The 11,516-nt window shown below is 38.5% G+C and overlaps 1 protein-coding gene across 2 annotated transcripts; it reads right to left on the bottom strand.

The window, feature by feature from the left end:
* Positions 1-6,538: 6,538 nt before the first annotated feature.
* On the bottom strand, positions 6,539-10,573 carry trarg1b (trafficking regulator of GLUT4 (SLC2A4) 1b). 2 transcript variants are annotated; one of them, XR_008355840.1, is made up of 4 exons: positions 9,788-10,573; positions 7,624-7,747; positions 7,439-7,498; positions 6,539-6,582 (listed from the first exon to the last, which is right to left on the bottom strand). XR_008355840.1 is itself a non-coding variant. In XM_053479052.1 (3 exons), the coding sequence occupies exons 1-3, from the start codon at positions 10,166-10,168 to the stop codon at positions 7,491-7,493; spliced, it is 513 nt and encodes a 170-aa protein (XP_053335027.1). In that variant the 5' UTR covers positions 10,169-10,573; the 3' UTR covers positions 6,539-7,490. The 2 variants fall into 2 exon arrangements, 1 of the variants encoding a protein (XP_053335027.1); XM_053479052.1 differs by having other exon boundaries at positions 6,539-7,498.
* Between the last annotated feature and the right edge of the window lie 943 nt (positions 10,574-11,516).

The following is an 11,516-nucleotide window of genomic DNA, read 5'->3' as shown; positions in this document are numbered from 1 at the left end:
GAGCCAAGGCGGCAAAAATTTAATTGTCATTGCTTTGTACTGTCAATCAGAGTGACACAGACATCCATGATTGGTTAGTGAGCTCACGTATGCAGAAGGTTTAGATTTCGATTTAACTATATTAACAATATAATAAGCAATCTTGTTAAACTTAATATTACCAGACTGGCATTATATACTCTCAGAAATATTTAAGATAAGAAACATTTTGTCACTAAACAATGCAGAAAAATTTGTTCATGCTTTTATTTCCTCTAGGTTAAATTATTGTAACTAGGTCAGGGGTCTGCAACCCGCGGCTCCGGAGGGTATGTGCATGTGTCTCTTTCACCGCTCTGCTGCGGCTCCCGGGGGCTTTGAAAAATAAATAATGAGTATTTCGTTAAAATTTTATTTTCGCCTTTTTTCGTTTTTTAAATGTTATTTTAAATTTGAAGTTTATGGTGATCTTATAACATTAAAATAAAAATACTATGCATTTCACTGCATATCGTACTGTGTATGACTGTGTATGTGACAAATAGAATTTGAATTGGAAATGTGTTTGAAAGTTTTTGTTAAATGGCTCAAAATATGCGTCACAACCGCCAATGTGTGACACCCACCGATTTATATAAATAGTCCTTTATTTAATTCAGGTTGAAGTTCGGCAGTTTTTTGCAGTGTTTTTGTTGCATGCAGAAATAAAATTTCGTTTTTTCTTCAAATTGAAAATAACATTTAAAAAACGAACAAAACTAAAATAAAATTGAAATGAAATAATCATTATTTATTTTCCAAAACCACAGGGAGCCGCAGCAGAGCGATGAAAGAGACAGTTTCATAAATGCAACAAACGTTAAGTTTCTTAAACATAGCATAAAGGTAAAAAACTACGTATGCAGCGTTATCTTCATTTTAAATGTCAAAGCGTTTTGTGACTCCCGTTAAGTGTTGGAAACGGGTCTGAATGGCTCTTTGTGTGTTTAATGTTGCTGAACCCTGAACTAGATGCATAAACAAGCTTCAGTTAGTCCAGAATGCAGCAGCGAAAGTCCTTACTAGAACCAGAAGATATGAGCACATCAGCCCTAACTTATCCACACTGCATTTCGCATTGATTTTAAAACGCTGCTTTTAATCTATAAAGCATTAAATGGCCTCGCGTTGCAGTATCTGAGTAAACTGCTAGTGTCTTATGATCCGCCGCGCCTACTTCGATCGATAGTTAGTAGCGCATATTATGAAAACTACAGCTGGGGGGCAGAGCTTTTCCTCTTTTGATTTAGCCAAGCATTTGTATGAATAGATTTGCCTTAAATAAAGGAGCCTCATGGATGTAGAGTATTATAGTGAACTGGTATGATTAGTGTTGTGAAGTGTGTGATGTTTAAGTGAAGTGATTGTTCAATTCACATCCCTGTTCCCCCTCATGTCTGTGTTTCCTTCTGGCTTTCCCTTTTTGTTATGCTGTCGTAGTTAGTCCTGCCGAAGTCCCTGCTTGGACTCTGCATTAAATATACATTCACCTTATATATTATGCGACTGTGACTATACCTAACTCTTGTCTTCTCTTCTCTCTCTCTCCACCTGTCTCTCTGTTGAGCTCCTGAGCTGCCAGTGATCCAGACCCCCTCTACCCCCTGGACCTGTCTGACTCGTCCTGGTGCCCCACTTCTGGTTGGAGACGTCATCACATGGCTGCCCGGTGTGATTTGTTTGGGATCTGTGCGGTGACCAGGGACGGGTCCACTTTACCATGACGACAGCTGCTCTCTGAGGACTCGTGACTGTTTCCCCAATTCTCCCTGAACTATTATTCTATTCTATCCTTCCAATAAGGAACTGGACTCCATAATAACTTAAACACATCAATTGTTATACTGAACGTCTAGCCTCCTAAGACACAGTATGGCTGCACTACAATCCATGCTATCCGAAGATGGGTTCCCTCTTGTGTCTGGTTCCTCTCAAGATTTCTTCCCATTGCCATCTCAGGAAGTTGCCGCCATCGACCCTTCGGCTTGTTCATCAGTAATGATCTGATCATTTTGATTCATATATATTTTATTATAATTCATACACATTTCCGTAATTTTCTTTTGATTCTGTAAAGATGCTTTGCAACAATGACTTTTGTTAGAAGTGCAACACCTGTACGAATAAAACAGAATAGAAAAATGACTTGAATCTTGAAACTACAATGGGTGTTCAACTCAAACCGGGACTTTTGATTGTGCCGAGTAAAAACTCTCTTTATTCCTCTATACAATCCCCTGCTACACTAATTTCACTAGTGCTTGGACACCATCAAGGTAGAACGTTTTCTCAGCGTGCCAGAGCCATGATCAAACTGCCTGCTCTCCGTCAGCCTCCCAAGAACTTCTTTAACGATCCTAACTTGTCAAAATGGCTTGGAGCGAGGTCAGGACTGTACGAGGGGATGTGGCAGTAACTACCTGTCAGTTCTGGCAGACAGACTCGTCTCTTCTGCAAGTTTTCAAGGCTCTCGCTGAAGGTTCACGGGAACAACTGCAGTGGGCTCCAAGCCACCTCGGCCCTGATTGTCATTCACAGACATATGGCCTTCTTTAAAATGTAAGCACCGTTCAAATGTATTATTACTGCGGCTAAGAGTCTCATCACCATACTGTGCTTGAAGTCTTTTGTAAATGTCAATCGCTTTTACGCCTTCATTCACCAGAAATGAAAAGTCCCGAGCTGACTTGAACACCCCTCGTAGCTGATTTTAATTTCTGTCATTATTGTATGATTTAAGAAAAGTAATAATGTCCACATAGTGCCATGAGAACCGGGGATTCCCTTGTATGCATTTTCCAATTCATACATTTTTACTTGTATGAATAAACAGGGATTAGATTTGTTGCCATACAAATTATTGGATTAGGAAAAAACAAACCCTTAATTTGAATGCAGAGCGCTGTGCCTTTGTCTTCATGTGTTTGTGTGGATGTGCAGGAAAACATGGGGCTGGGCTGGTGGAAGAGAAGGGCTCTGTAGTGCAGGAGGTCCCAGCAGTGCTCACTTCCAGTAAGTGTAAAGGAGAAGGAAAGAGTTGGGAGGGTGAAGCGTGTGTGTGTGTGTGTGTGTGTGTGTGTGCGTGTGCCACAAGACTGCATGCGCAGGGTTAATTAGTATTGCTTTTATCAGTCAGTCGGTTAATTGTGTGCTTCCTGAATTTTGTGGTGTTCACATGTACTTTAATGGGGCGTATATAAAATTGAAAATCAACCACACAGTCCTAAAGCTTCTTACAACCATATAATGTGCTGCCCATGTTGGCCTGAAGCCATGCTGCCATCCAGAGACAGAGAGAGAGAGAGAGAGAGAGAGAGAGATTGTGGGTGGACACGAATGAGAGAGAGAGAGTGCATTAAAAGTTTACTGGAATCACGATACCATTCGCTACACCCCAGTAACACCACTTATCTGATTCTTTATGCAGTTTATGCTGCTCTTGCATTGCATTTACAACAAGCTGATACTGTAGAAGCCGTGCAGAAATCTGGGCATGTGTACTGTATTTAAGCTAACAGCTTCCTCTTATGAACAGCATGGCAACAGGATGCTTACACAACCCTGATGTTCCCTGGCAATGATATCATGCTTGTATTTCCTTGCATTTGCTTTCGATTAATGGAATTCATCTTCTGGGATAAAATCGTGAAACACAGCATGCTGTAATTCAATAGACGGAATGTTTTCGAATCCTCGGTGAAGTGAGATTTAGCCACATGCTCGGATCAGATGCGTCAGATCAGGCCTTGTTCGGGGTCTGAATCAGTCAGACGAGAAGAAGATTATTGATTTCCAAAACTTAGTTTTGGGAATAATTTGATCACTTCTGCTTTTAAATGGATGTGCTAGTCCACCTTTCCCAGCACAGATCCATAGACACACACATAGACAGTATTGAGAACCAGAAGGGGTGGAAAGAAGCCTCCCCTGACTTCATTAACAATATGGAGTTATTATTGCACCTAGTGGTCAAAATGAGAACTGCAACAAGGGTTAATAAAGGCCAGATAAGGAAGGACTCGCGCCACCCTCTGCTCACCTAAATGGACATACTCAGGGGAGGAGGAGAAGAAGACCAGACAGTTAATAATGACTAGGGTGCCAGGGTTTAGGCTAGATTTAACCGTATACTACTAATATACCACTGTACTTACTTTTACATATCTGTACTTCACTTAAGTAGTTTTATTGATGGATCCTTTTTACTTTTACTCTACTATATCTTTTAACATCTGCACTAGCTGTACTTTTTATTCCACTTCAGTTCGGCATGGCTTTGCGTAGCAAAACCAAAGTGGTGTGGTATTTAAAGCAGTAATATTGACACCTGCAAGCTATTATGCATAACTGCATGCATTTGCCTTCCCTAATCATGTAGCAGGTGTTTGAATCAGAAGTGGAGACAGCGTCAGATAGCGATGGAACAGCATGTTCGCAGTCAAGAGAGAAAGAAAGACTCTTTTACCATAAGCTTGAATCTTGTAAACTCATACAGTACAAGCTCAGTACTTTTGACACTTCCGTAAATTTGAAGATAAGTTGTTTTGCTCAGGTAGGATTGTACATGGATGACTTTTACTTGAGTAATATTGTACCTGGGGTATATCTATTTTTACCCAAGTACCGGATTTGTGTACTTTTCCAAACTTTGGGCTATGATCATGTTAAATAGCAATCCATCCATCCAGCTACAGGAACCTCTGTAGTCCAGCTATGGACTGTGAAGGCCAATGGTGACCATTGTATTTATTCCCATATTTATGACCAGGGTGGGACATCCGGTCAACATTCACACACTACAGGCAATTTGGGAACGTCAGTCTGCAGATCTTTGGACTGTGGGAGGAAACCTACAGGACCAAACATGGAAAGAACATGGAAACTCCATGCACACAGACCTGAGGTGGGAAGCGAACCCGGACCCCGGAGGTGCAAGATGACAGTGCTAGGCACTATGCCACATACCCCTTAAATAGCAATCAGAATTAAAGCTAATAAGATTGTTCAAACAAAGTATCTATGATAAACAAAAGCACTTTGTTAGATACAGTATATTGCAAAAAAATTTGGAGATTATGGAGTGGATAATGTCCGTACTGTATGCTAGAAATATGTGACTTGGAATTCCATACTCAGTCAGGCTGAGTAAAGAAAGAAAACTGTATCTCCTATTTTAAATATCCAGGGTACTAACATCCGACTAGAATCACCCTGAACTAACTGTAAAAGCATTAATCCCAGTCTGGGGTACTCCATCAGCACATCCTTTTGCACCACGCCATGTGCTTTTATCATTACCTCCACTTATGATCGCTCACATACTGTATGCATTAAAGAAAATCGAGATTCTTTATGGATTTTAGAAGCTCTAAAATCTTTAGTGGTTTCATTTGTTTGGGGAAAGACCGGAACCTGCTGGAAGTTTAACTCCATCATGCTCAAAACTGATCATTCGTCAGTCCAGACCTCATATATCATTGAAAAAAAACAAAACAAGCTTCCTTGTTGATGATCGATGACGGATCCTGAAAACCTAACAGCAATCCTTTGACAACTTTTAATCCATTCTAACAATATATTGTGTGTAATAATTAATCATATATAATTTACCGGTTGAATTGTGAGCTCCTGTTTCCTCCGCATGCTCTCTCATTGTGTTAACCACTCGGCTGAAGGATATTTTATGTGATAATCATGCAGCAGCAAGACAAAGACAGCTCTAGTTTCTGCTGGGAGAGCCGGCCGTATTCATCCATGCCTCTGTAGCTGGTAATGACTAAATGCACAGACATATGAAAGTAGTGCACTTATGGAGACAGCGTATCGATTACCGGCCGGACTCGGCTCTGTCTCCTTTCATCTCTGAGCCCTTTCTGATCCCAGGATGGCTAATTGATACCAAGCCTGACTTTCTTTCACACATAAGCTTAATAAAATATGCCCAGGGTTTTAAGGTAGAATCTTACAAGATTATTATGATGGTTTGGAGTTAAGAATGTTTTGGATCAGTTTTTCACTATATATAGGGACGAAAGAATGTACTGTATACAAGGGGCGTTCAAGTCAAACCGGGACTTAATGGTGAATAAAGTTGTAAAGCTGATTGACTTTTACAGAAGACTTTAAGCACATGATGAGACTCTCAGGAGCAGTAAAATATAAAAATGGTGTAAACCTCTCAAAGAAGACTACATGTCCATGAATGGGATCCTGGTTGAGGTCACTCCAACACCACTTGCACATTACATGAACTCGCTTGGGAGTCCACGTCCTGACCTCGTTTCTTTGGGCGTTCCTGGGTTAAAGGAGTTCCTGGGAGGCCAGCGTTTCAGACATGAACCTCCGGCGTACTGAGAAATCTTTCTACCTTCATGCTATCCGAGCACCAGTGAAACACTGGGATAAGTGCATGAGTGTATCAGAGGATTATATAGAGAAGTTTTTACTCTCAGAACTGTGTTCTGTGTTCTCGTACTCGTACACCCCTCGTATTTTAAGGCACAATTCAAATAAAGACACGTTGATTAACCAGGCGTGTTTATTATAAGACGTGCAAGAAGTGTGCTTGAAAATGCATTAAGGTCAAACATGTTTCATACAATATAATGCCTCATACAATACTAACACCTTATTTGCATATATTATGATGAAACAAATTTACAAAGGACTCGAGACCTCTTTGTTTTTTGTTGTTGTTGTTTTTTTTTTTACGTGGAAGCATTATGTAAATGGCACAGGATGCGGACCAGCCACTTTCCTATCACTTATTTTTCCATAATAAATATGTAAAAAAAAAAAAAAAAACTTATCCGTGGCTCAGTTAGTGAATTGTCGAAAACACTGTGCTTGTCAGAGGTTTTTCTTTTTAAAACCAAAATAAAAAAAGAAGGAAATGATCGTTTCAGCAATCGTGTAAAATGTCTAGGTTATTACAGTAAATGAACGACTGTAATTACGCATACTTTTTACCTTTTTTTTTTGCTTTGTATTTGCCAACCTATTTAGCTGTATACGATAGTTAACAACACAGAACATAGTGTTAAAACAATAATAATTTTCCCCCAATTATTACAGATTAAAATACAAATACCTCAGTTAAGAAAAAATCCATAGAATTCATAGAAATCATTATAGTCCATAGAATTATCATGTATCATGTTTTTTACTCTGCTTTTCAACCTTTATTGGCAGATTTCAGCTCATGACACTTTCTTTGGCTACAGCCTTTAAACACTGTAAGACACGCCCCGCGAAGACATTGTCTACTATCTCAGAGGACGGAGACAGAGCATGCACGAGAACTCCATACTGTTTCGCGTATTTCCCGAGATACGATAAGGTATTTGGTTATTGTAGTGCAAGATATTCTAGTCCTTTAAGCTCTCAAAGACGTTTCATGTTCATGTTCTCAGAAGGATACGCCACGCCCGATCGATCATCCGTGATATAAAGACGTTCGATATTACATCACATCAGCTCCCTGGGGAACACAGAAAGAGAAGAGCACTAGAGTTACATGGTAGATAGATGTAGTGTAGGAAATGTGTTCTTTGTGTGGATTTGTATGATACAGTATGGCATTGTGTTTGTGGTTTGAGTATTTACCTGTGATGGCCAGATAAAGGATTATAGTCAGACCCACAGCAATGGCCACGATACTGAGGAGCAGCGAACGCCGGCCCAGTCTCCGAGCGCCATCAAAATCATTCGCCTGGATCATGGAGCGGGACTGTCCCACAAACACACAGACACAACCTCACAAGCATTAAAGGGAGATTTGTTGACATGTTAAAAATAACACTGCTTCATTTGAAACGAAAAAATTATAATAATAAATAAAACAATGCATTACACCCAGCATGACATAAGGGTTCTCACCTACCTGTCTGGATGGATCTATTGGGGGTTTCAGACAGGAATACATTTTTAGCTCTCTCTCTAGGACAAACCCAAAGCAATCTTTAAACATCATGAATAAAGAGTGTTTCAGTTTGCCGATCTATACCCAATATTTGTGTTATATCTGCAACATTCATATTTACATGAAATAAGACAGGTTTTCATGTAAGTAAGCCTAGTTTATTTCATTAGAGCTTCCACATTTTAATCCATGCTGGCTAACACACATCACTTGAAACCTTCTTTCTGGAAACTTATAGTCTGATCCTGAAACATTCAGTGTTTTGAAAAATTCAGTTCATCACCTGCTTTCTTAAAAGCGGTAAGATTTTTTTTTTTCAAGTTGTTTTAAGTTGGTTTTTTTTCCAAGCCTGGATGGAATCAGAAGGGTTGCATCAGGAAGGGCATCCGGTGTAAAACCTGCGCCATGTTGAATGTGCGGATCGAATAGTCGGCTGCAAAAATCCTTTAAGGGAACACCCAAAAAAAAAACAAAAAAAAACACAGCACCTGGACTTTGTTTCTTTTGTGTTGTTACATTAAGTTATGCTATGTTATGTTGTATTATGTTATAATTTGTTTTTTGCTGTAATGTTTTATGCTGTAACATGTTAGGCAAAGTTATGCTATTTTTTATGTTTTTACGGTATGTTACATTACCTTATGTTATGCTTAGCTATGTTGTGTTATTTTTGTTATTTCATTTTTTTATGTTGTTATGTTAGGTTACATTAAATTACCTTATGTTAAGTTATTTCCTATTATGCTTAGCTATTCTATGTTATTTTTTGTTATCCTATGATATGGTTATGTTACGTTACAACATTATACCATGCCATTACATTATTCTGTGCTGTTATGATATTCTAAGTTATGTTCTATCTCATGTTATGTCACATTATTATGTTACATTATTATGTTTTGTGTTACATTATGTTACATTATTATGTTTTATGTCACGTTTTGTTACATTATTATGTTTTATGTCACGTTTTGTTACATAATTATGTTTTATGTTACGTTATGTTACATTATTTAATGTTATGTTACATTATGTTACATTATTATGTTTTCACTTACATTATGTCACATTATTATGTTTTATGTTACGTTATTTTACATTATTATGTTTTATGTTATGTTACATTATTATGTTTTCACTTACATTATGTCACATTATTATGTTTTATGTTACGTTATTTTACATTATTATGTTTTATGTTATGTTACATTATTATGTTTTATGTCACATTATGTTACATTATTATGTTCTATGTTACATTGTTATGTTTTATGCTATGTTATGTTACATTATTTGGTTACATTGTTATGTTGGGTTACGATACGTTATGTTTCTTTACTTTATTATTTACTTTATTATTTACTATATTATTGTGTTATTTTTATGATATATATGATGTTATTGTATGCTGTTATTTTATGCTATGCTACATTATGTTCTATGTTACGTTACATTATGTTTTGCACCATTGTTACGTTCTGTTACTCTACTGTACATTGTTACACTATGTTACATTGTGCTATATGTTACCCTGCAGACTTGTACAATGTTTTGTTACTTTATTCTTCTGTTCTTTTTGTTATTTATGACGTTATCGCATGTTATTTTATGCTGTGTGACATTATCTTCTATGTTACGTTATGGCATGTTATATTGTTATGTTGTGTTACACTGACGTTATGTTTCATTACGCATTTTATTCCTGTTATATATGACGTCATTGTATGTCACCTTAATTGATTGATTGATTGATTGATCTATTATCAAAGTGAACAAACCTAGGGTGTGGCCCCTGGCTCTGAGGGTGACTGATCCTGGGTGTGAGGGCAGACTGACTGACTGACTCACCACATGGGAGAAGTAGAGCGCGATGACGTTGAACGGCACCGCGGGACAGAAGCAGGACAGGAGCGCGAGCCACATGTAGCTGCTCGGCTCGGGTTCGGTCCGCTCCGGTGCCGGAGAGCGCGGGAGAGACTGGACACTTCCGGTCGCTGCGGACTTGTAGCTGTTCTGCTCCGCGCTCAGGGATTTCAGAGACTTCAGCGACTTGACGCTCGGTCGGCGCGAGTCCGAACAGCTCCCGACTCCGTCCTTCCCGTCGCTCACGAGGACGCCGAGAAGTTTCTGGGTGTCTCGGAATTCCGTCGCGCCTCCGCCGCCGCCGCCGCCGGTCTCAGTCTCACCCATCTCAGTCTTCTCAAACTCCGCATCTGTGTTGATGGCCATCACTGGGCAAAGTCGGAACTCAGGACTCGGAACTCTGGATTGAGAACCATATGATGAACCAAATGAGGCTCGGTTTGAGTGAAATCCCCTGAAGCGCGCGCCTTTCTCCCTACAGCTGAACCTGACTGCGCATCCTCATCAATAATGAAACAAAGCCCAGTTTGGGTTAAGAGAAGAAGCACAGGAAAGTAGACCGTCCTGCATTAAGAGCAGGACTTAACTCTGTGCCAAGACCCTGAAGGCTTTATAGTGGTCAGGGCCGAGCTCGCATTGTGATTGGTCTAATGGGCTGGGACCACTTGACTCTCTTCTCACTACAACCTCACACCCAACAGAACTCTGGATAAGAAATGCTCTCCTTATGTACTGTCCAAAATCTTTAAATGATCTCAATTGGCATTCAGATAAAACTTGGGCAATTTAGATTTCACATGAAAAGACATAAACCTGAAAAAGTGTGTTATTCTAAAATTATAAATTAAGATTTTGCAACATCAATTTGACATGGCTTTAAGCTTTTAAGAAAAACTACTAAAACAATTTAATACAGGCACTTTTTATGCATACTTGCACACCACAGCCATTTAAATATTCTAAATCTGTTGACAAGTTTCTATTTTCTTTTTTTATACTTTTATACTTGGTATATATATATTTATATATATATATATATATATATATATATACCACGTATAAATTGTTATTGCTTTTTTTATATAGATATCTTGTTCTTATTTGTAAAGTTTATTTTACTATTACTTTGTACAGTACATTTGCATCTTATTTTCTAACGTTACATTTACATTTAGGCATTTGGCAGACGCTCTTATCCAGAGCGACTTACATTTTTTATTTTTATCTGATTACATATCTGAGCAGTTGAGGGTTAAGGGCCTTGCTCAAGGGCCCAACAGTGGCAACTTGGTGGTTGTGGGTTTTGAACCTGGGATCTTCCAAACCGTAGTCCAATGCCTTAACCGCTGAGCTACCCCTGGCCTAACGTATTTCTCTTATTACAGTATATTTTACTTTGTACAGCATATTTTACTAGTCAATTTTATTTTTTAAAGTATTTTCTTCATTCCTATTATTTCTTATGTATAAGCTTTTACTATTTTTTTTCTTTAAGGTCACTGGCAGTCGTATAAGCATTTCACTGCATATCGTACTGTGTATGACTGTTTATGTGACAAATAAAATTTGAATTTGAACCTTACACCATTTTTAGTATCAATACTTACAAATAGATACAAATAATTTTTATGTAAAATATTTATTGTTTGGCCATTTTTGAGGCGCATACTGTATAAAATCACCTCTGCAAAACGGCTGAACTTCAACTTGAAGT

This window comes from Clarias gariepinus, chromosome 19 (assembly GCF_024256425.1).
Source record: "Clarias gariepinus isolate MV-2021 ecotype Netherlands chromosome 19, CGAR_prim_01v2, whole genome shotgun sequence".
Classification (NCBI taxonomy): Eukaryota; Metazoa; Chordata; class Actinopteri; order Siluriformes; family Clariidae; genus Clarias; species Clarias gariepinus.
This window is presented reverse-complemented; position numbering and strand designations above follow the sequence as displayed.